Source organism: Neoarius graeffei, chromosome 3, assembly GCF_027579695.1.
Source record: "Neoarius graeffei isolate fNeoGra1 chromosome 3, fNeoGra1.pri, whole genome shotgun sequence".
Taxonomy (NCBI): Eukaryota; Metazoa; Chordata; class Actinopteri; order Siluriformes; family Ariidae; genus Neoarius; species Neoarius graeffei.
The window spans coordinates 109,410,282-109,434,399 of record NC_083571.1 but is presented as its reverse complement, the minus strand read 5'-3'; the positions used below and the strand labels follow the sequence as shown (position 1 = coordinate 109,434,399).

Sequence of the window (24,118 nt, the reverse complement as noted above, 5' to 3'; positions counted from 1 at the left end):
AAGCAATTAAATGATGAAAGCAATTTTAAAATAGAATAGAAATGGTGGGAAGTGTGTCCCCAAGGTGTGATGCTCTTGAAATAATGAATTGATTGACAGCCTTAGTAGGTGCTCTGAAAAATGTTCGGCGCGCGCTGCGCGCGCACAATACCTTTTCTCCTCTGGGTGCTAAGCTACCCCTGTCTCTCAAACCTAGTGACGTCCCTGGATACGGTCTAATGTAAACTTGGCCGTATATAAACGTTTCATTCCAAGAGAAAGCTATAAAACTGACCTTCCTTTGAGCAGATTGAGTTTCTGGAGCATCACATTTGTGGGGTCGATTAAATGCTCAAAATGGCCAGAAAAATGTCTTGACTATATTTTCTATTCATTTTACAACTTATGGTGGGAAATAAAAGTGTGACTTTTCATGGAAAACACAAAATTGTCTGGGTGACCCCAAACTTTTGAACGGTAGTGTATAACATATTGGTGATGAACACACTGGTCAGAAGGGCCCCCTGGAAATTTTTGCTTGGGGCCACAACAGACTCTAGAACCGCCTCTGACTGTGGAGAGAGAGAGGGGGGAGGAAGGAGTTCAACACTCCAATCACGTGACCACGTCTTCCGGATAAATGTTCAGATTAGCCCCGCCCTCACTTCACAGCTTCTGCGCAGTCAGGCCGGTTCGGCAGTGTGCAGTCGGAGCGCTGCGGGTTTGTTGTTCTTTCCTCGCGCTGGCCCGGTTATGAGCGGGTTCTGCTGCTCTCCATGGAGTCGTACTTCCGGTTTCAGGGGAAACACAGCGTGGAGGTGTGATGAAAAGCAGCAGCGGTGGAGACAAGCAGCTAAAGCGAACTGTTTGTGTTTTCTTTCCTTTTCGCCTCTGCAGTGTTTTGGGCTGAAACTCAGCTCGGTGTGGTTCCGATCCGGTCCGGGGACACGAACTAACCCGCAGTGTGAGTGAACAGATCCCCAGAGTGTCCATCATGGAGAGAAGAGGAGGAGACGGGGAGGACAAGAACAAGTTTGATTTGCTGGAGGAGAACCGAGCCGATTCCGGAATCGAATCGTTCAAGTCGTTGAGCAGAGATGATCGGTGCAGCACCACGAGCTCGGTACCGGACCAGGACAAACTGAGCACAGATGAGCGTCTGGACTCTTCTTACGGCTCTTCATCTTTGACCACAGACAGTCTGAGCGACCTTCTGGGGAAATGCAGCGTCTCGGGGACTCGAACCGAGCCCAGCCACGACACAGAGGAGTACAGCCAGGAGGAAGGGAACCTCCTGACCACCATCACAGAAGATGGAGACACGTAGGTTCTTCCTCTCTCTCTCTCTCTCTCTCTCTCTCTCTCTCTCTCATAACCTTGTTGTTTCTGCAGGTTACATTCCTAAAGAAATCACCACCTAACATGTCCCGAAAGGTCATATGTTTTTATTTTTTCTACAAGAAGACAAATATTTTATGGAGTAGAAGATACAAAAACGCATCCCTTTTCTTGGCTCTGTCTAGATCTTCAACTGACCAATATAAATATTAGTACAGTAGGGGTCCATTTCGATACCCCATGCACCCCTTAAGACGCGTTATTGGACCTCAAGGTACCGACTTTTTTAGGGCCGTAAAGGTATACATGGTCCCAAGCTGTCGCCTCACAGCAGGAAGGTTCTGGGTTCGAGCCCAGTGGCCGGCGTGGATTTCTTCCACGGTTCAAAGGTTAACATGGGGCGGCCTTGGGCTGAAGTGCTCTTGAGCAAGGTACTTAACCCGTGACTGCTCCCTGGGCGCTGTAGCGTGGCTGCCCACTGCTCTGTGTGTGTGTGTGTGTGTGTGTGTGTGTTCACTGCTTCAGATGGGTTAAATGCGGAGGATGAATCTCACCATGCTTGTGACAAACAAAGGTTCTTCTTCTTTTCAGGGCCATAAAGGTACACATGTTCCCAAGCAGTGATATAGAAGTATCTTAAAGGGAACTGATCCAATGAGAAGCCGGTGTACCCCTAAAAGTACAACGATGTACTTTTTTTTTTTTTTTTTTTCCTGACAGTGGTTTATTTTTTGAAAAGGGGGGAAAGTTTCAAATTTCACTTTAGATTTCCCAAACAGTATTTGGTGCATGTAACAAGGGAAGCTTCTGAGCACAACAGTCAGCTGATCCTCCCTCTCTCGCTCATGCACACATGCACGTACTGTACTTTTTGGTTTGAAATACTGAATATGTATATCACCTAAAGTTATTCGATGGATGAACTTTGACATATCATTCGAGGTAACTGTGTGTCAGACAGGATCAGAAACCACACGGATGCAGAAGGCTTCGAGGTTGAACTAACGTATGCAGTCAGAAACTTCCAGTCCTTCTTGGTTGCAATACACAATCTGACAACAAGCAAAGCAGGTTTTATGCAATTAATTATGTAATTAATGCAGGTTTAGGTCATTGCTGTATTTTCCTTGCTCACATCTCCTCCTTTTGATTGATTGATTGATTGATTGAAATTCTGAGCTGATTACGTCGAGAAAGGGGAAACTATCAAAACGTACAGCGCAGTGGTATTCCAGGACCACGATTCAGAAACGGCGGTTTAAACTAAACCCACTAAACCACCAACTTCTACCAAGTGGAAGGCCGTCTGATTTGACCTGTTGAATCGCTTAGGGGTTATCCAGAATTTTCATCATTATCATGAGTCTACAAAGAGTAGACTTTTGAGCAACCCCCCCCTCCCCCCCCCCCCCCCCAAAAAAGTGTACATTAGCGGACAAAAAAATGATGGATCTACGTGGAATAGGAATTCAAAATAAAACCATGTCTTGTATTACTTTTTATTAAAATCGGATGACAGGACAATACAAAGATTCACAAGAGAAGAAAAGACACAAGACGGGTCCAGAAGTTTTCATAGAAAGCAGGCGATTCATTTTTCAGTCCCCCCAGGATTCCGCAGGCCTTTTTTGTGATTGTTGCGGGCTAAAATGTCTGATGTTGCGGAGCTTTTTTCCAAAAATTGCGATGAAAGTTGCGGTGTTTTTTTTGTTTGTTTGTTTGGTTTTTTTTAGGTTTTTGTTGCGATTACATTGCGGGAGGAAGTGAAAGTTGCGAGAAATTGTTGCGATTTTCTCTTTTTGTGATTAAAATTGAGTGATGTGTTAAATATTAAGTTATTACTGAAAAACTATTGATTAAAAAAAACCAATGACACTCAGAAATGGTCCTATAAACAACTTTTACCAATATAAAAGATTACCAGGACTACAAAAATGCAGAAAAATAGGCTTTACTTATCCAAATGCACCTGTTGGTTCAAAAGTTAAAGTGCAGAGAACCTCACAGCACAACATGAAGTTACCTTCAAATATAATATAAATGCCTCAGCTTTCATGTAAGAAAAAAACTGTTAATACTAGTACTGTGTGCAGGCAGTCTCTCCTGAAGACTAAATTAAACAGTTATAAACTAATAAAATAAATGGCTCAGGCTTCATAGAAGAAAAAAAACAATTTGAACAGAATCTCACAGTATGATGCTGAAGCTGCCTAAACAATGGAAAATAAAATACCATTTTGGCAAAAATGTTGGCATCTTGTATTAAGTAAAAAAAAAAAAAGTGCACACAGTCCTTCACTGTAAACATAACACACTTTCAGTAACAGAATTTAAGCCTACATAAACACTGACTCGCACACGCAGTGTTGCCAGATACTGCTGACGTTTTCCAGCCCAAAATATGTTCAAAACCCGCCAAAATGCACTTGAAACCCCCCAACTGGGCGGAAACCGCCCAATCTGGCAACACTGGAAGTAAGGCGGAAGGTAGTTTGTCGACGTCACCTCAAGACGACGCCAACGATTGGTCAAATTTGCGGGAAAGTTGCGGTGATTGGATATAATTGCAACACCGCCCTGAATTCACAGGGATTGGTTGAATTTGCGTTGAAGTTGCAAATCGCGACATCGCGAAATCCTGGAGGGTCTGATTTTTGAAAATTAGGGACTGTCTTTTTAAGGGGAGCTGTTGCCTTTTGGCTTTTGCTGCTTTTCCACTACTAACGCGGCTGAGTTGGGCTGAGCCGTGCCGTGCTGAGTTGGGCTGAGTCGAGCTGAGTGGGGCTGTTGGAGTTGCATTTCGACTACAACCGCGCTGAACCGTGCTGGCTGGAAGTGGGTGGACACATTGGGTGGAGTTAGCGAAAGTGGGTGGACGTCACGTGATGTCGTTAGGCGGCGCAAACAGTGACATCAGTGAGCTTTTAAACGGTAGTCTCACGACCCGGATAGTAAACAATAAACATGGAGGACATGGAGTCGTTAGTGTTGCTGGTCTTGGTGCTGTGGCTTGTTGTCACCGACAACGGCAACAGATACTGGCAAGAGCGTATAGATGAGGCGAGGCGCATAAGGCTTCAGAAATTCTCGTAATTCGTAATTCTTCTTCTTCCGGGTTTACGGTGTTTACAGATCCCAGCGTGCTCGCGGGGCGTGTGTGGGCATGTGAGGACACTCCTCCTCACCAATCAGTGCACAGGGGAGTGTCTGCTCACGCCCCTAGCCCCAGTCGGCTCGGTTTGGCTCGCTTCAGCCTCACTCCAAAACCATGCGAGTTTTGGGTGCTAAGCAGGGCTGAAGCGAGCTGAGTCGTGCTGCTCTAAGGTAGTCGAAACGCGAGTCGGGCTGAAGTGAGCTGAAAAAAGGTAGTGGAAAAGGGCCATTTGAAACGTTTGTTTTTGATTCTTTCCAAGCAGCCTGTCCTGCCCTAACTGCCTCCTGCTGCTTCTCAGATGAATGCAGGAAACAATAAACGTTTAAAAACTGCTCATACTCGTTTGAAGGAGTCTTGTGAATAGCGGTATTTCTGCTATTCACAAATTTGTAAATGTGGTCAAAATCTGGGTCAGCCATTGTTGTTGTATCAGAGAAAGAAAGCGTGTAGAGCTAGCTGGCAACGCCGATTGAGGGATCATCATTTTTTTCATTTTTAAAAAGTGTACGCCTGGTCATTAACCCCCTCCCCCCTGTGTACGGTTTGTACGCTCGTGATAATGATAAATTATGGATGACCCCTTAGTCTTGTGTGGTTGAATTGAAAAACCTGGAACCACACTGACCCTTTCTACTAAAAAAAAATAAATAATTTTTTTCTTGGGTTCCTGACCCATTTATACTCCGTGTATCTGATCACAAAGGGCCGACACGGCTGCGTGTTTTAATTCCAAACAAACTTTATTGTCCCAGTCAATGCTGGCATGCTTTAATCCCAGAGAACCTGCATGGAAGTAGGTCTCTAGGACTGGTATTGACAGGTCACAGTTGTCTTGAATGACTCATTACTAAGGTCACAATGAACCCTGTTATTAAAAAGACACTTTTATCCTCGTTCCAAAATAGAAATGACCAAGCGGTACGATTATACCATGCGTCGGATTGGCCACACAAGGCTCGCCCGTAGTTTATTATACCAACATGCCACTTTTGCAAGACGTTGTTAACACCGATCGAGCACGTTTTACTCTGCTGCCCTGGGCTAGACGCCACAGGAGAACTTTTTTTTTTACTTTCAAATAGGAGTGTCCCCGACCAAGGATTTTCTTGGTCGACCAGTGGTCGTGCATTCACTTCGACTAATCGCGCCCCCCCCCCCCCCCCCAAGAAAAAAAAAAACCTGCCCATTTTTACCGGCATACACATCTGTGAGGCTTTACCTGTAATGCGGGGCTGCCGTATCTATGCGCATTTACCACTAACGGCGGGGGTAACCTTCATGCAATTTTCAGCCATGCAGGCATTTTAAAATGGTTATGTTGTCTGATTGCCTGAAATAGGGGACGTACAGGGATGTATAACTAACAAAATGTTTGAATGTGTCACAAAAATAATCAGAAAGACTGACGGACTCTGAACATTCTGATGAATATTTATTTAAAACACGTGCCACACACACATTGTTCATGAAAGATGATTGTAACAAAATAAAACAAAATACAGCCTTAAACTAATAAAATATATTTTCGTTTCTTTTGAAAATGAAGATATTAAAATTAAAATTATTAAAATTAGATAATAATTAGGCGGCACGGTGGTGTAGTGGTTAGCGCTGTCGCCTCACAGCAAGAAGGTCCTGGGTTCGAACCCCGGGTCCGGCGAGGGCCTTTCTGTGCGGAGTTTGCATGTTCTCCCCGTGTCCGCGTGGGTTTCCTCCGGGTGCTCCGGTTTCCCCCACAGTCCAAAGACATGCAGGTTAGGTTAACTGGTGACTCTAAATTGACCGTAGGTGTGAATGTGAGTGTGAATGGTTGTCTGTGTCTATGTGTCAGCCCTGTGATGACCTGGCGACTTGTCCAGGGTGTACCCCGCCTTTCGCCCGTAGTCAGCTGGGATAGGCTCCAGCTTGCCTGCGACCCTGTAGAAGGATAAAGCGGCTAGAGATAATGAGATGAGATGAGATGAGATAATAATTAACAACCGGCAATCGACAAATCTGAAACGCGCCTGTAGAGAGATTGTAAAACAGTGAGCTGGATAATTTAGCTTTACCAGTAACCAGTAGGCCTACGTATTGCAATCAAACTTCAGGTTGCAAGGGGTAGGCTAGCTAGGCTAGTTACATGGTTGAGGTGGTAAAGCATGTTCGTCGTGGAAGAATGAAAGGCGAATGTTTTTTTGCAAATTCTGCACGTAACCCTCTTTGGGTCATCTTTGTTCTTTTCGAAATGATCCCATATTTTAGAGCTCCTTCCAGACATGCTGTCTGCCCGTGTTAAAAAAATCACCAACAGTAAATTAGTGTCACGACTTCCTTTATCATGCCCGTCAAATTAAAAGCCCTTCAGCCCTTTGACAAGACGCGGCTTTTTTCCCTGCGACCAATCGACCAATGGAATTTTGGTCGGCTAATAATTTTTTTGGTCGACCAACGATTAATCGATTGTTTGCCGTCAGCCCTGCTTTCAAAATACCTTGGATGATGTTTTTAAGAAGGTGCAGCCACCAAGAGTCGAAGTTTTGGTCACGTGTTTGTAAAGCAGCCCATTTAAAAAATAATAATAATCACACTCTGTCACCCACAATGGTCTCATCTTGAATGAATGTATTTTCTCATTTGTGCACTAAAAGGAACAGACCCAGGTTTGTCTGAAAGTGGTGGATGGGTTTTGAGCTGTTTCAGTTGTTGTGATCTCATGAAAGCTAATCATGGCTTGGCATGGCGCAACTGGCAGCAGGGTGTGAGAACTGGCCTACTTGTGGGATTTTTTTTTTTTTTGTTGTTGCTAAAAATTACCCTTTGACTTCAATACTGCTTCCTATATCATAACTGCCAATAAGTATACTTTAACAGCTGACGTCAATGCAGTGACTTGTGGTTAACTGAACGTCTTGCTTTGCAACTTCTGTGCGATAGGCAACATTTGCATTTCTGAGATAAAGGCTTTCTGATGCCAGACGGATTTGTGAACCGTAAAGAAAAGCCAGTTCCGTCAAGTCATCTACTGGATAAAAATGTACTTTTTTTTTTTTTTTTTAAAAACCATGGCACACAAAGACGCGATACTCCCAAAGAAATATCGGCCCGTGCCTATTGTGAATGTGTGTTTTTATGTAAAAGATAAAGGTTAAAAGCTTTGAGTTTTGTGGTAACAGATATTCTCTGATAACGGCACGATTGTCCATCGGTGTAGTTTCATGGTCTAGTGAAATGTCTAGTGATTCACGATCATGTGTGATTGCGTTGAAGTTCACTGATCTAGCATTGTAATCTCACACACACACACACACACACACACACACACACACACACACACAAGTCTAGAAACCCTGTCTCGCTTGTCTGTGGTGCATCTGTGCAAAAAAGCAGAAGTACGCATTGGCAGTGGAATTTCCCCAGCGCTCTGCTGGAAACACATTCTGATACCTCCGTGCCACAAAAAGAGCTTTTGTTTAAGGGCTCGGAGGACTGCAGTATCCACACACACGCATACTTGACTGTAAAATTTGTCAGTGCAACGATAAAACAACTCGACAATGTTGCTAAAAATTCACACCATGATCCCAAAACCCGATTCGGAGCACGGCCTGTCGGGCATTTCGAAGTACGTCGCTGCTAAAGTGGCTGGGTGACCGAAATTAATTCCAGTGAAGTGATGTTATAAAACAGGTGTAATATCCTGCACGTTATCTGGCTTGTGTGTGGATGTATAAATAATCGAGCTGTGGTCTGCCACTGTTCTCCGTTCTCTCATAAACAAAACTACAGTCTAGATGAGAAATGAACCCATGAGTCAACGTTCTTAGTATTGTACAGTGAAACGGGAACCTTGTGGTCCTTGTCTACGAGTTCTTTGAAAGTTTCTGAATTGGAAACCTCCGATTACGGTCTATCAGGTGTTAAGCCGGGTCAGTCAGAACTCGCGTAAAGATCTGTTTGCAGTCAGAACAAACCTATTTGACTTCTTTATAGCTCTGCCAAGAGGAAACATCTCAGCTTCATTCCTTACACGTTATTCAGGGCTGTGACACTTCATGAAATCCCCACAGGTCCAATCCAGGAGGAGAGATTTCTCACTTCTGGAGCGGACTTTCACTTCTGGGCCCTTAGCAAAATACCTCTGAAAGAAAAAAATCCCATTGGTTCTTCCCCATATTTCTTATCTCAATGAAAGTGAAATCATTTTTCATTGATGCAGGTTTCATTTGTCTGGCAACCTGGTGTATGAATTATTTTGGGTTTTTTTTAGAGCAGCACTTCCTGTTTGATACTGGAGCTGTGGTAAGGAACAGAGACAAGACTCTAAAGTACGTCAATGTGTTTTGAACTGCTTGGTATCTGTGAACAAACTGACTAATATGGTAAAAGTCATGTATCGTTATCAAAAGCTATGAGGCATGTGGTGTTACAAAATTTTCATATCATATGAAAATTTAGTAATGGTACTTGCATAATGCTGACTTATTATTTAAAAAAAAATCATTTTACCATTACTGTATATGTATATAATAAAGTATGGTGAAAGCATTGTTGTGGGTTCTTTTTTTTTTTTTTTTTGGGTCACTCTTGTACCCCTTTTCCACCAAATCAGTTCCGGGCTGGTTCGGGGCTAGTCTGGTTAACACCAGACCATATCACAAGTGAAATATGGTCTGGAATCCGCCTATTGAATTTCTCGTAGGGGAGGTGTGGTTTACGATTGTCAACGGCCGTTTATTGGACGTTGCGAACGTCTATCATTTGGCGTATACGTAGCCCATGGCCAATCATGGCAGTTGTACCCGGTGACGTAGTTGGAGCGACGAAGAGGCGAAGAAAGACTGTAACGCCAAACGCTGTTCTTTTAAAACAAACTTTCGCTCTAAACTATTCAGAACAGTGTCTAAAGCTTGATCGAAAGTTTGGTTCGTATCGCTCGCCGCCATGTTAAATGTGATCCGTAAACAGTCCCAAATAAACTACAAGCTTCCGTTTGTCGAGTAGTACGCGTCACCGTCTTTCCACCCCTCCCCACTCTCTGATTGGCTCCCTAACTCAGGCGAGCCTTTAGACCATAGTTTCCATGCTGTCTTTTCAGATCGGAACGATTGTGCAAAGCAGCATGGGATTTCCCAGGCTAGTTCGGGGCCAGTGCTGGTGCTGGTTCACAGCTCGTTCAACTTGCGAGCCAGCTGAGAACCAGTTTGCTTTTCCATAGCTCGCGGTGCTAAGGGAAGCGACGTCATTACGTCGCTGTGTATGTCAGTTACGTCGCTACGTTTGCATAAACCTTGGTGCGAATATCGAAGCAAAAACAACACGGAAGAAGCAGCAGCAACAACAATAATAACAATAATGGATGACTTCGCGTTTGTACAGCTGCTGCTTCTCGTCACTTAAAAATGGCGATCTTTCGCGGTCTTGTTGGTCTTAACAACTCCGCCCCTCCGCTGACGTAAGCAGTTCTTTCCTCTAGCCCAGCAGAGAGTTGGTGCTAGCCTGGAACTGGGTTTTCTGGCCCCAGAGCCAGTTCTTTGTCAGTGGAAACAGAAAACCTGGTTCCAAACTAAGCACTGGCCCCGAACCAGCCCTGGAACTGCTTTGGTGGAAAAGGGGCATTAGGCATGTGCTGTTTTCCAGAATTATTGGCACCCTTAAAAATTGGATTGGTAAAGATGATTCTGAACGATGATCTTTGTGGTTCTTGAGCTTCATATTACATTTGAAATATGACTTTTTTTTTTTTTGAAATAAATTTATTCAAAGGAAAAAAAAAGTTATAGAAAATGCAGATTTTTGGACAAAACAGTGTCACACTCATTAGCACTCCTGTATTTATTGATTACGGTGATGTTTATATATGAATGCCTCTGCTCAATGCCTCCACAAACTGGACAGTGTGTATCATGGTGCTCTTAGGTTTATTACAAAGTGTAGCGCTCTAACTCATCACTGTGTCTTATACAGCAAAGTAAACTGGCCATCTTTATATGTGCGTAGGCTCGGCCATTGGTATGTGCTAATTTACAAGGCTATTCTTGAGATGACTCCATCTTATCACTTTTAATCTTGAATAATAGGGCCTACGGTCTTCGCTCTCAGGACTTGTTTCATTTTACTGTTCCTAAGGTGAGAACAGAAATGGGAAAGAAAGCTTTTAGATTTTCTGCTCTAAGTACATGGAATAGTCTGCAGGCAGAGCTCAAACTTCAAAGTCAAGTTTATTTCTATAGCGCTTTTAACAATAAACATTGTCGCAAAGCATCTTTACAGAATTTGAACGACTTAAAACACGAGCTAATTTTATCCCTAATCTATCCCCAATGAGCAAGCCTGTGGCGACGGTGGCAAGGAAAAACTCCCTCAGACGACATGAGGAAGAAACCTCGAGAGGAACCAGACTCAAAAGGGAACCCATCCTCATTTGGGCAACAACAGATAGCCTGACTATAACATTAACAGTTTTAACATGAGGACAGTTTCGTTGATGTTATAGCTCTTCATTGATGGAAACTTGAGTGCAAAACTGTTCATGATAACTGCAGTCCTAAAGTTAGCAAGACAACTGTAGTCCTCAGCCATAAAAGCATTACTGTAAGAGTCCGGAGCGTCCTCCAGGTATAACCCTCAACTGTCCTCATGGGGCCGTCCTTCACAGGAGCGGTGCGATAAAACTCCGGCCAGACACAGGGCACCAGGATGGATCAAGCAGGTCCGAGGGGCAGAAGAGGCCAGCATCTCAATCCCAGGACCAACATGTAACTCAGAGGGACAGATTGGGGGGGGGGGGGGAGAGAGAGAAAGAAAACACACGTTGTTAGGTAAGCCCTAAAAATGACAAGTATTAAATCTGTGTGGTAGGCTCGCAGAGACGAGAGTCTTTACATCAGGCCAAGTCTGGTATCTCTGAATGCATTCAAATCCATGATGAATTCCATTACATCCAGGCTTCAGGAGTGCAAATGTTTTATTGGAGAGCAAATATCTGACTAAACCTTGTAAATTTACTAGTTTTGATTTTGAATTTCAGGTTTTGTCTGTTTTGATGTGACGATGTAATTGTGTTTGTGTTGATGTGGCGATGTGATGGAACTTCATGTACTGCCATTCTTGGCCAGGTCTCCCTTGTAAAAGAGATCGTGATCTCAATGGGACAAACCTGGTTAAAATAAAATAATTTAGTATGCTTTGCAACTGCCTACAGCAATGACACTGCAGTAGCTCTTCATCTCCTTCCATGGATTTTCAACAGGGTTGAGGTCAGGGGACGGGAATGGTCATGAGGAAATGCTTGATTGTATGGTCACGGAGCCGTTTGGATGTGTTTTTGGATCATTAGGGTGGCATGGTGGTGTAGTGGTCAGCACTGTTGCATTTCGGTGAGAAGGTTCTGGGTTTGAGTCCAGCGGCCGACGGGGGCCTTTCCGTTACCCCTTTTCCACCAAATCAGTTCCAGGGCTGGTTCGGAGCCAGTGCTGGTTCACAACTCGTTCAACTTGCGAGCCAGCTGAGAACCAGTTTGCTTTTCCATGGCTCATGGTGCTAAGCGGAGCCACGTCATTACGTCGCTGTATACGTCATTACGTCGCTGTATATGGAAGTTACGTCGCTACGTTTACATAAACCTTGGCGCAAATATCGAAGCAAAAACAACACCGAAGAAGCAGCAGCAGCAACAACAATAATGGATGACTTCGCATTTGTACAGCTGGTGCTTCTCGTCGCTTAAAAATGGCGATCTTTCGCGGTCTTATTATTGTTGGTCTTAACAACTCCGCCCCCCCCCCCCCGCCCCGCTGACGTAAGCGGTTCTTTCCTCTGGCCCCAGAGCCAGTTCTTTGTCAGTGGAAACAGAAAACCCGGTTCCAAACTAAGTACTGGCCCCGAACCAGCCCTGGAACTGCTTTGGTGGAAAAGGGGCACGTGTGGAGTTTGCATGTCCTCCGGGTGCTCCAGTTTCCCCGACAGTTCAAAGACCTGCAGGTTAGGTTAACATGGGGCAGCCATGGCCTGAGGTTGGTCTGAAGTGCCCTTGAGCAAAGCACCTAAACCCCAACTGCTCCCTGGGTGCTGTAGTATGTGTTGCTCACGTGTGTATGTGTGTGTTTACTGCTTCAGATGGGTTGAATGCAGAGGACAAATTTCAGTGTGTGCTTGAGTGCATGTGTGACAAAAGCAGCTTCTTCTTCTTCTTTTAATGGAGTTCGTGATGCCATGTATCCTAACAGCACCACAACATAACTGGTCCTCCACCATACTTGGTATTGGGGGTTTAGAGTCCCCACAATGCACCTTGTGGGTCCCCCCCCCCCCCCCCCCCCCCCAAAAAAAAAGTTCTTTTTTTTTTTTTTATCTCATCTGAATATACATTCCATTTCCAAAAGTATCTAGTGAACTCCAGGCTTATACGTTTGTGGTTTGATTTAAATAAAAGGCTTTCACCAGGGAGAGAATAGTAATTTAGTGATGTGGAAGTGGCTTCTAATGGCAGCTTTGAGGTCTTGGTGACAATCTCCAACCAGCCATGATCGTCTTTAAGGGTAACACAACCCTTATTCCCGTTTTGGTAATGTCTTTGGCTTACAAATTTACATACGTACAAGAAAAATGTGAAAGCCATTCTTGGCTTAAACATGCTTTTAAAAGGCAGCTCAGAAGGCTTCTGTTAAAGAGTCCCGTATCTGTGGTTGTGTACTGTTTCCTGTGCTCTTTAACCCCCTGATCATCGTGTTTGGTTTCTTCCTTTTCATTCTGAATGGGTTCAGCGACTTTTCACCTGAACCCGTGGCTCTAATCCAACTCCTTTGCTAAAACTTGTTCTAATTTTAAAGTCTGGTTTTCCAAGAACCGGATACAGCCCGCGCTGTACCGAGTGCCCTGATTTGACTGTGGTGTGTAGAAAAGTCCCAGTGTTGCACAACTCCCTCTCGCATGGGTGTGAAGCATTTTCTTAGTATTTTTCTTTTCTTTCTGTTTACTCTGTATTGTTCTGCATCACAGATTGTGAAACACTTTCCATTGTTGGTGGATGTGGTCTCCCTCTTTACGCACCTGAAAATGTCAAATTGCATTATTTAACCTCATCCTTTTTTTTTTTTTTTTTTCTTCATCGTTCCTCTCCAGGTTTCTCCATTTGGCTATAATCCATGAGATGGAAACATTCACCCACCAGCTCATAAATCTGTTCCCCAGAGAGATCCTGGACATCCAGAACGATCTATATCAGGTAGCACTTCCTACATCCACCTGCTCCATCATAGGGTTTGACCTTTTGGTCACCTACACTTTGCATTCAGTAACGCAGCCATCCAGCGTTAAACACCATGCAGTGCTTTTCAGGATTTTAATGCTTGTCACTTCTGCTGTTAGGGGAAACTCCACTTTAAGCTAGAAACATGTCATCAGATTCAGGGGTTTCACACATTTCCATATTTTATTCAAAAATATGACCTCGATCATATTTTCCATTGCAGAGATTTTTCTTCCCTCATCAGTGAAAAATTTTTCCCAAGTTGGGTAAAATTTGTGAAGGAGGATACCAAGTGTGTGCTATGAGTTGCAGTGGTTAAAATATGTTTGTATTATTATTAGTGCTGTCAAGCGATTAAAATACTTAATCGCGATTAATGTCGCGACTGTCATAGTTAACTCGCGATTAATCGCAATTTAATCGCACATTTTTGTCACATGAAAAACCATTGTAATTCTCTTATCAGCATAAAAAAGTGAATGGGCTTGCTCACCGTTCGAACTACAGGGGTACTCGGGGGATCCGAGATGCCCTGAAACAGACATGAGATCCCTTGAAAACATGATTTGGGAAATGTTGGGGGGTCTCTAAAATATTGGCAAAATGTTTGACATAGCAATCGTGTGTAACGGGAAGCATTTGCATATCCGAAGTGAGCGCGCGATGGAGATCCGCGCTCTGAGATAAGCGCAAGCACCCCCCACCCCCCAGGGGAAAAAAGGGACACACACCCCCCCCCCCCCCCCCCCCCCCCCCCCCGAAAATATCGGCATAGTTCGAACACTGGTTGTACCAACTTTTTTTTTTTAATTGCAGAGCACAACGCGTCTTGTCACAGCCACTGCAAAGTCGGGCTGGAGCCGCCGATGGGAAAACGAAACTTAAGCCGAGCACCATGGCTCTTCGGGGGAGGGCAGAGGACTCTGGCTGTGCAGGGCGTGGCATTACAGTCTAGCTGCTATCGTTTTTCTAAGCAAAGTCTCTGTTCCAAGTTCCTGGCAGTTTCAAAAGCTTATGAAAAACCTACATCATGTCACAGAGCGTTAATCTCGCGATAAAAAAATTATCGCCGTTAAAATTGAGTCAAGTTAACGCGTTAATAACGCGACGTTTTTGACAGCACTAATTATTATAATACCCCCTGCCCCGAAGGGGGGGGGGATACTGGTTTACCGTACCTCTGTCCGCGTCTCTGTATTTCCGTCCGTCCGAAACATCCTTTTTCTCAGCAACTACAAATCACAACTGCTTGATATTTGGTACCGAGCAACTACAAGCTTGGGGTTCTACACCGTGTATACCGTTTTCAGGTCTGTCGCACATCAACTTCCTGTTTACCGACTGAATGTACTTACGAAACTTGTAGCATGGATTTATAACATTTTTCTCAGCAATTACAAATCACAACTGCGACTGAGCTTCAGCTTGGGGTTCTATACCGTGTATACTGTTTTCACGTCTGTCACACATTGACAATGCATTTACGAAAGCATAGTGTGGATTTTGACGCCATTTCAAGAAGCAAAATGCTATTTCAGGCGGCACGGTGGTGTAGTGGTTAGCGCTGTCGCCTCGCAGCAAGAAGGTCCGGGTTCGAGCCCCGTGGCCAGCGAGGGCCTTTCTGTGCGGAGTTTGCATGTTCTCCCCGTGTCCGCGTGGGTTTCCTCCGGGTGCTCCGGTTTCCCCCACAGTCCAAAGACATGCAGGTTAGGTTAACTGGTGACTCTAAATTGACCGTAGGTGTGAATGTGAGTGTGAATGGTTGTCTGTGTCTATGTGTCAGCCCTGTGATGACCTGGCGACTTGTCCAGGGTGTACCCCGCCTTTCGCCCGTAGTCAGCTGGGATAGGCTCCAGCTTGCCTGCGACCCTGTAGAACAGGATAAAGCGGCTACAGATAATGAGATGAGAGAATGCTATTTCAAAATGACAGTTTACCAGGATGCTATTTGAAATCCCTGGGGAGAGACACTGCTCTTTACTTCCTTGTTTCAGGGTTCATTATTTGTTGAAATCAACATTCATAATAAGCGTCCTATTCTTTCGATGGCTTGTATTCTGATATAAGCAAGCGGGGGGGATACGTAAGTGAGCATTAGCTGAACTTTTTTTTTTAAACATGTATGAAATAATAATGTTGCTAGTTTGTGAGCTCCAATGAACAAGGTGTATTAGCTAAACGGGGAAAGGGACAATAAAATGATTATGAGCTAATAAGAGTGTTATGGTTTGGCTGTGAGGAAAGGTGAGCCGAGCCAAACAAAACACAACCTGGCACGGCTGCACGCTCTGCATCATAGCCAAAATGAGATGGATTAGATTTTCGTTCTGGTCAGCAATGCCGTGTTGTTCTGTATGTTTGATAGCTGTTGTGTATGATAAAGCTGTGCATATAATATAAGCACAAGCGTTTTACTGGAAAATACACCACTCGTATTTTTTTTTTTTTAATACAAGTTCCATCTGGGACACTGAGAACTACAGCCGTGACCAGAGGTGGACAAAGTACCCAAGTTCATTACTGAAGTCAAAGTACAGCTCCCACTGGTTAATGTGACTCCGATACAAGTGAAAGTTGTACGGTCAAATATTTACTCAAGTCAAAGTACTTGCTTTTAAAAATACTTTTAATAAAGTACATTTTCTGTCAACGCATCGTTGTATTATTGCCACAACGCTGACAATACCGAATGCCTCTAAAGCAGCTTACTGGATTTTCTGACTAGCTTGTAGAACCTGTAGAGCTGAACCTCCACCTGACATCCGAGCAAACTCTCTTTTCAAGCTCGAAATCATATTGGGTAGCTAACGGTACTAGAAAAGAAAGACTTCTACATTCTGTTTATTTGGCAAGATTACGCTAAAACATATATTTCTGAAAGGACTTAAGATAAGTTAACGTTATTCATGTTAGCGTAACTCCGTTTTTACAGGCTAACTAACTAACAGTGTCCAAGTTAACTAGCTATGTGTAAACGTTAGCCGCGGACAAGGCTGCGGCAACTTGGCGGGCAAATCCATAGAAAGTCATGTGACTAACCAGACTGCGTAGCTATTGCAACGTTATCGCTAGCTCTAAAAACACAGACTACTTCGTTGCAAGCTTTCTCTTGGAATGAAACGTTTATATACGTCGATATGCTTCTGCAGGTCGGACGTCGAGTTTTTGTAGGCCGTGATGTGGTTCGTTTTCGGCAAACATTTAAAACGAAACGAATCTTTAATCCTTTCAGAAAACTGAAACATGGGTTCATGGGCAGTGTGCGTTCTCCAGACAACATCATGTTGTCTTGACAGCCATACAATATCATAAACCATATTCGTCGCTCGTTCTCCATTGGGTGGAGTGATGTAATACATGCAGGATAAGCTATATGCTAATAATATTGCATGCTGTCAAACCACATGAATGAAACCCGCTCGAAGGGAATAGAACACGTGTTTTTCTTCCGTTGAAAAAGTGTCCTGTCTGTATAATAATTTCACTCCGATGACGTCACTCGTAGTGTTTTCCTGCTAACTGGATGCGTGTTTGTCAAAATGGTAAACTGGTTCAAAATTCAAATTTTGATTTAACTTGCCTTTTTTCTTGTGGATGTGCTCATATAATATGAAGGACATTACACGGTAGTGCGAAGATGTGAAGTTTATCTTCTCGCGTTGAAGGATCTCACCTGTTTGCTTTGCTCACTCGTGATGTACACTACCGTTCAAAAGTTTGGGGTCACCCAGACAATTTTGTGTTTTCCATGAAAAGTCACACTTTTATTTCCCACCACAAGTTGTAAACTGAATAGAAAATATAGTCAAGACATTTTTCTGGCCATTTTGAGCATTTAATCGACCCCACAAATGTGATGCTCCAGAAACTCAATCTGCTCAAAGGAAGGTCAGTTTTATAGCTTCTCTAAAGAGCTCAACTGTTTTCAGCTGTGCTAACATGATTGTACAAGGGTTTTCTAATCATCCATTAGCCTTCTGAGGCAATGAGCAAACACATTGTACCATTAGAACACTGGAGTGATATGGCCCTTTTCCACTACCCTTTTTCAGCTCACTTCAGCCCGACACGGCTCGCGTTTCGACTACCTCAGAGCAGCACGACTCTGCTCGCTTCAGCCCTGCTTAGCACCCAAAACTCGCACGGTTTTGGAGTGGGGCTGAAGCGAGCCAAACCGAGCCGAGTGGGGCTAGGGGCGTGAGGAGACACTCCCCTGTGCACTGATTGGTGAGGAGGAGTGTCCTCACATGCCCACACACGCCCCACGAGCACGCTGGGATCTGTAAACACCGTAAACCCAGAAGAAGAAGAATTACGAGAATTTCTGAAGCCTTATGCGCCTCGCCTCATCTATACGCTCTTGCCAGTATCTGTTGGCGTTGTCGGTGACAACAAGCCACAGCACCAAGACCAGCAACACTAACGACTCCATGTCCTCCATGTTTATTGTTTACTATCCGGGTCGTGAGACTACCGCTTAAAAGATCACTGATGTCACTGTTTGCGCCGCCTAACGACATCACGTGATGTCCACCTACTTTCGCTAACTCCACCCAATGTGTCCACCCACTTCCAGCCAGCACGGTTCAGCGCGGTTGTAGTCGAAATGCAACTCCAACAGCCCCGCTCAGCTCAACTCAGCCCAACTCAGCACCGCATGGCTCAGCCCAACTCAGCCGCGTTGGTAGTGGAAAAGCGGCAATAGTAATGGAAATGGGCCTCTATACACCTATGGAGATATTGCACCAAAAACCAGACATTTGCAGCTAGAATAGTCATTTACCACATTAGCAATGTATAGAGTGGATTTCTGATTAGTTTAAAGTGATCTTCATTGAAAAGAACAGTGCTTTTCTTTCAAAAATAAGGACATTTCAGAGTGACCCCAAACTTTTGAACGGTAGTGTATACATTCACCACTCAAACTTCATGTCGTCATACCACCGTGTAATATCCTCTGTGTATATGCTAACGTTGGCAGCAGAGGTAACGGTGTAATGCGTTTGCAACAGGAGCATATTACAAAGAAACCGAGGTTGCTGTAATAAGGTTAAGGCTGAGGTTAAAGGGGGTGAGGTGTGAAATCCACTGTACTGAACATTTTTAGAGATATGTGGGCTGATGGAGAAAGGGAATAAGAACTACTGGAGTAAAGAAATGAAGTCTCATCATCTCATTATCTCTAGCCGCTTTATCCTTCTACAGGGTCGCAGGCAAGCTGGAGCCTATCCCAGCTGACTACGGGCGAAAGGCGGGGTACACCCTGGACAAGTCGCCAGGTTAAAGAAATGAAGTTAAAAAATAAAAATGAATGTGTGGAAAGCAATAGACGTAAATTTCATTTTAATTTTTATATTGAAACTTGACAAACTCACGACGTTGGAATACTTTGCGCAGGTCAGATTTTATCCCCCGCTGGCCGAAAGGCCCAAACGGGGATTATGTCGTGGCAAAGTCTGTCTGTCCATCCATCTATCCATCCGTCCTGGGAAGGGCACTCGCTTTCTGAAATCAACTCCTCTCAGGATTTCTGGAGGAATTTCACGAAACTTGACCGGATTCTTTGTCGGTAATGCGCATATTGCAATTTTTTCAATTCACTCGGATTTTACTAGAGTTATGGCTCTTGATTGGCAAATTCATTAAGCACTTATAGCATAGATATAGTTGCCAGCGGGGGAATATTGTGCTCGCCGAACACTCTTGTCCTTATTCAGGAAAAAAAAAAAAACAAGAACAATATTCTTACTAAGCTGTTTATACGGCAAATGAGTACACTACCGTTCAAAAGTTTGGGGTCACTTTGAAATGTCCTTATTTTTGAAAGAAAAGCACTGTTCTTTTCAATGAAGATCACTTTAAACTAATCAGAAATCCACTCTATACATTGCTAATGTGGTAAATGACTATTCTAGCTGCAAATGTCTGGTTTTTGGAGGCCCATTTCCAGCAACTCTCACTCCAGTGTTCTAATGGTACAATGTGTTTGCTCATTGCCTCAGAAGGCTAATGGATGATTAGAAAACCCTTGTACAATCATGTTAGCACAGCTGAAAACAGTTGAGCTCTTTAGAGAAGCTATAAAACTGACCTTCCTTTGAGCAGATTGAGTTTCTGGAGCATCACATTTGTGGGGTCGATTAAATGCTCAAAATGGCCAGAAAAATGTCTCGACTATAATTTTCTATTCATTTTACAACTTATGGTGGGAAATAAAAGTGTGACTTTTCATGGAAAACACAAAATTGTCTGGGTGACCCCAAACTTTTGAACGGTAGTGTATTTTGCTTACATTCAGCTGTAAAATGCTAAATTCAGAATAAGGACTATCCAAATGGAATATACGGTCCACATGACCATAGTAGTGGAATATTAGCGTGCATATAAATCCACAAGTTAGAATCTGTAGTGATGGTAAGCAGCTAATGGCCTTTGCTTGACAGCTCCGGTACAGGCATCAGATACCCCATGTCGATTGATTGTATTTGGGGGTAAAAGAACATGATTTGCATTTTAATATCTGGCTGAATTGTGCGATCATGCAGCACCTGAAACCGTTCAAGAGCTCTGGAGTATCAGTGCTGCACTGCGGCGTCTCAAAACGAGGCGAATTAAGTGAGAAGCAAATCTGTCACTGTCAGCACTTCAACATGTGACTAATGGAAACGTAGTAGTGCACCAAGCTTACCGAAATCCACGCAATAGAGTTGGGGTTTTGGCCAGATTAGTCAGTAACTCCTCAGCACGACAAGTGTGCACTCTTAAAGTGAGTAAGCAGTGAAGTGCTGCTCTCTGGGTTCGTTCACTATTTACATAGTGCACTGCTGCTGTCTAAAGACCGTGGAGGAGTTACTATATGATGCGAGTATTGAGCAGATGTGGGTTTCACATCATCATCTACAAGATCCCCTTTAATTAGGTCTCTTTACAACACTCCTGCCACACGGGGAAGAATAATAATATATGTACAGTATATAAGTATCATCAAATTTTCCCCTTTTTACAATATTACACATTTAAAGGATATGCAATTTTTTTATATATATTTATATATTTATATATTTTTTTAATTTTTTTCTCTCAAACTCTGAACAGAATGATCAAATCCAGGAATCATTGGACAGAATAATTAATGTGCTTTGTTCATAGTGTGACAGACAACACGTTAAAATGCGTATGATAATGATGACAACTTGACTAACTTTTTTTTGTGGGTTTTTTTGTTTGTTTGTTTGTTTAATTCTATCCACATTCACTGGATCTGAGCCATCGCACACTCTGATTGGCTACTCTATTACTAAGATAACCGCTCATATACCATGAGTAGAGAAAAACAAAATGGTGGCACGTGCTGCTGAACCAACCGAGGATGAAATAAAAACTACTTGAAAACAAAACTCCAAAAAAGCAACGAAATATGGAATAAAAGTATTTGATGGTAAGAACTTTTTTTTTTTTTTAGATTATATTTCAAGGATTATATAGCATTTTTCACAAATTACCGTTGTCATTTTGCCAGTTTGTTCAGTGGAAATGATTGTCTGTTTAGTATAAAGTTTTTAAATTTTTATCGAATTTGCTTCCACTCAGTCTCATCGTACATGGCTTATAAGTATGGAATCAATTTTGTGCCTAAATGTTCATACAATACTTTTGAAATATCAAACAAAAACGATAAATCAAAATAAAAAAAATTTAAAAAGGTCAATTTTTTTTTAGACTGGCAAACAAATTATTCGTGTAATCGTGCAAAATATCAGTCTATTACTCTTCAGAAACCTTTTATTTTTGTTCCGCGTCTTTCTCGGTTTTGTTTGACGTAATTTATTTTGGTTGTGATTCCAGCTTTCTCGTTTGCGCTCCCTGACTTTTTGCTTGCAGTTTTGGCACAAACTTCACGTGTGGGCGGGCTGTCCAGGAATGCATTCCCATTGGCTAACTTGTGTTTGACTGACAGCTACACTCAGCCATTCCCTACTCGGATTCTGGCGGACTGTTTGACGAGTGACCGATCCATTGACGGTAAACAAGGATCGAGTGGACTTCAGTGGCGACTATGATATTGAATTAATTCAACAAAGTGTAAGTGCGGGACAAATGTGTTGCAGTAGTACACATTATGCAGGTGTGTTTAACGTTAGCAAGACAGCTATTGGGTAGTGGAGCTAAGGCTAACATTTGACTTGCCACGAAACACCTGCATAATGTACACTACTGCAACACATTTGTCCCGTACTTACACTTTGTTGAATTAATTTAATATCATAGTCGCCACTGAAGTCCACTCGATCCTTGTTTACCGTCAATGGATCGGTCACTCGTCAAACAGTCCGCCAGAATCCGAGTAGGGAATGGCTGAGCGTAGCTGTTGGTCAAACACAAGTTAGCCAATGGGAATGCATTCCTGGACAGCCCGCCCACACGTGAAGTTTGTGCCAAAACTGCAAGCAAAAAGTCAGGGAGCGCAAACAAGAAAGCTGGAATCGCAACCAAAATAAATTACGACAAAGAGAAAGACGCGGAACAAAAACAAAAGGTTTCTGAAGAGTAATAGACTAATATTTTGCATAATTACACGAATAATTTGTTTGCCAGTCTAAAAAAAAAATTGATATTTTTTTTAATTTTGATTTATCGTTTTTGTTTGATATTTCAAAAGTATTGTATGAACATTTTTGGCACAAAATTGATTCCATACTTAAGTAACTCGGAGCTATGCGCCTCATCAGCTATCAGCTCGCGTACGACTTAATTTCATGGAATAACTGTTAAAAATATTAGAAAAATTATCAGCCCATCGCTTGAAAATACTAATCCGATCATTTCATGAAAGGCTAAAAATGATGGATTATAAATTTGTATCGGGTCTTGTTGCCTCGGTTCATTTTTAGAGCTTAACGCTATGCCGTATAATTTGGAAATCATTGCACTTAAGGTGCAAGTCCATGTTCACTATTGATATTTTCACATGACGGTGATTCAGTATGTGCCGCTGTAATTGTGTAAAAGGTGTTTGGATCAGAATAAACATGTTTTGCGTTCATTGTCTCTTCATCTGCCTGGTGGAGAAATAAAGAAGCTGGCACATGCAAACTTTGCAGTTTGTGGAGGAGTTTGCCGTTTAACCCCTTTTGACTTTTTTTTGGTTCTGGTTTTGCCAGCTTTGCAAATCGAGGGGCATCTAAATGAAGTCACGCTGCTAAAACGACCACGTCGTCTTCTATTTTGGATCTTTAAAGGGTTCTTCCCAGGATTCAGTCCATTGAAGCATATGACTGCTACCCGTTTAGCTTGCTGTGCATCGAAACCTCCTTAGGGTCGCTGTTGGGGATCCCTTTGAAATCCATCTCGGACTTTTTCCTCATCTACGTGTCGTGTAGAAGCTTTGAACAAGATGTACCTTACGTTTTCTTCACGGTCGCCCTGTGAGACATCCGAGGCTGGTTTGGGTCCATTATGAAGGAATAACTATATGAAAACGATGTAATAGTCGAAAGCATTTAAAATAAAGATGCTGTGGCAAAATATCTTCAAGGTTTTTTTTTTTTTTAAATAAATATGGTCATTTCAGGGGGCGGCACGGTGGTGTAGTGGTTAGCACTGTCGCCTCACAGCAAGAAGGTCCTGGGTTCAAGCCCAGTGGCTGGCGAGGGCCTTTCTGTGTGGAGTTTGCATGTTCTCCCCGTGTCTGCGTGGGTTTCCCCAACAGTCCAAAGACATGCAGGTTCTAATTGGTGGCTTTAAATTGACCGTAGGTGTCGGTGTGTCTGTGTCAGCCCTGCGATGACCTGGCAACTTGTCCAGCGTGTACCCCGCCTCTCGCCCATAGTCAGCTGGGATAGGCTCCGGCTCGCGTGCGACTCTGTAGGACAGGATAAGCAGCTAGAGATAACGGATGGACGGTCATTTCAGCCTGATGCTGATGATTGTCCTTCGGGGTTGAAGGTGACCATGACTTCAATTTGGTGGGTGCCGGTTGTGGGTCCAGAGGTGACCGAGGCCAATCCAGGCTTTGAAGGTACACCCACATGTTGGGCACGTGGCGGTGGTGATAGTTCGAGCCTTCCATGCAGCTCTTTTTTTTTTTTTTTTTTCTCCCCCCCTGAGCCTTCAGCCATATACAGTTGGTACAGTACACAGTTAAAACAAAGCGTTTCTCCAGGACCATTGCGGTACATTAAACATCATTTAAACACCAATTGATCTGATGTCCTTGTGCTGTACGAGGTTGGGCAAAGGAACAAAATGACACAAAGCACCATTTTGGATCCGGAGAGGCCTCTGCATGCTCCTGCCGCGTCGCCATCTTGGAATCATGTTTCAATTTCATATTACAATTTAAAATGCATGTCCTGGGATGTCACCGAATTATTGCAGGTTGTTTTTGAAATGTCGCTAGCATCAAAAAAAAAAATCTT

General features: G+C 43.3%; 1 protein-coding gene across 1 annotated transcript in view; it reads left to right on the top strand.

Annotated features, from left to right (window-relative positions):
- Window positions 1-665: 665 nt before the first annotated feature.
- Window positions 666-24,118, top strand: part of nfkbie (nuclear factor of kappa light polypeptide gene enhancer in B-cells inhibitor, epsilon) — a 45,416-nt gene continuing 21,963 nt past the window's right edge. The window contains exons 1-2 of the mRNA XM_060916137.1: window positions 666-1,302; window positions 13,574-13,676. Of these exons, the coding sequence (XP_060772120.1) occupies window positions 974-1,302; window positions 13,574-13,676 (432 nt within the window). The 5' untranslated portion in view covers window positions 666-973. The remainder of the gene's footprint in view (window positions 1,303-13,573; window positions 13,677-24,118) is intronic.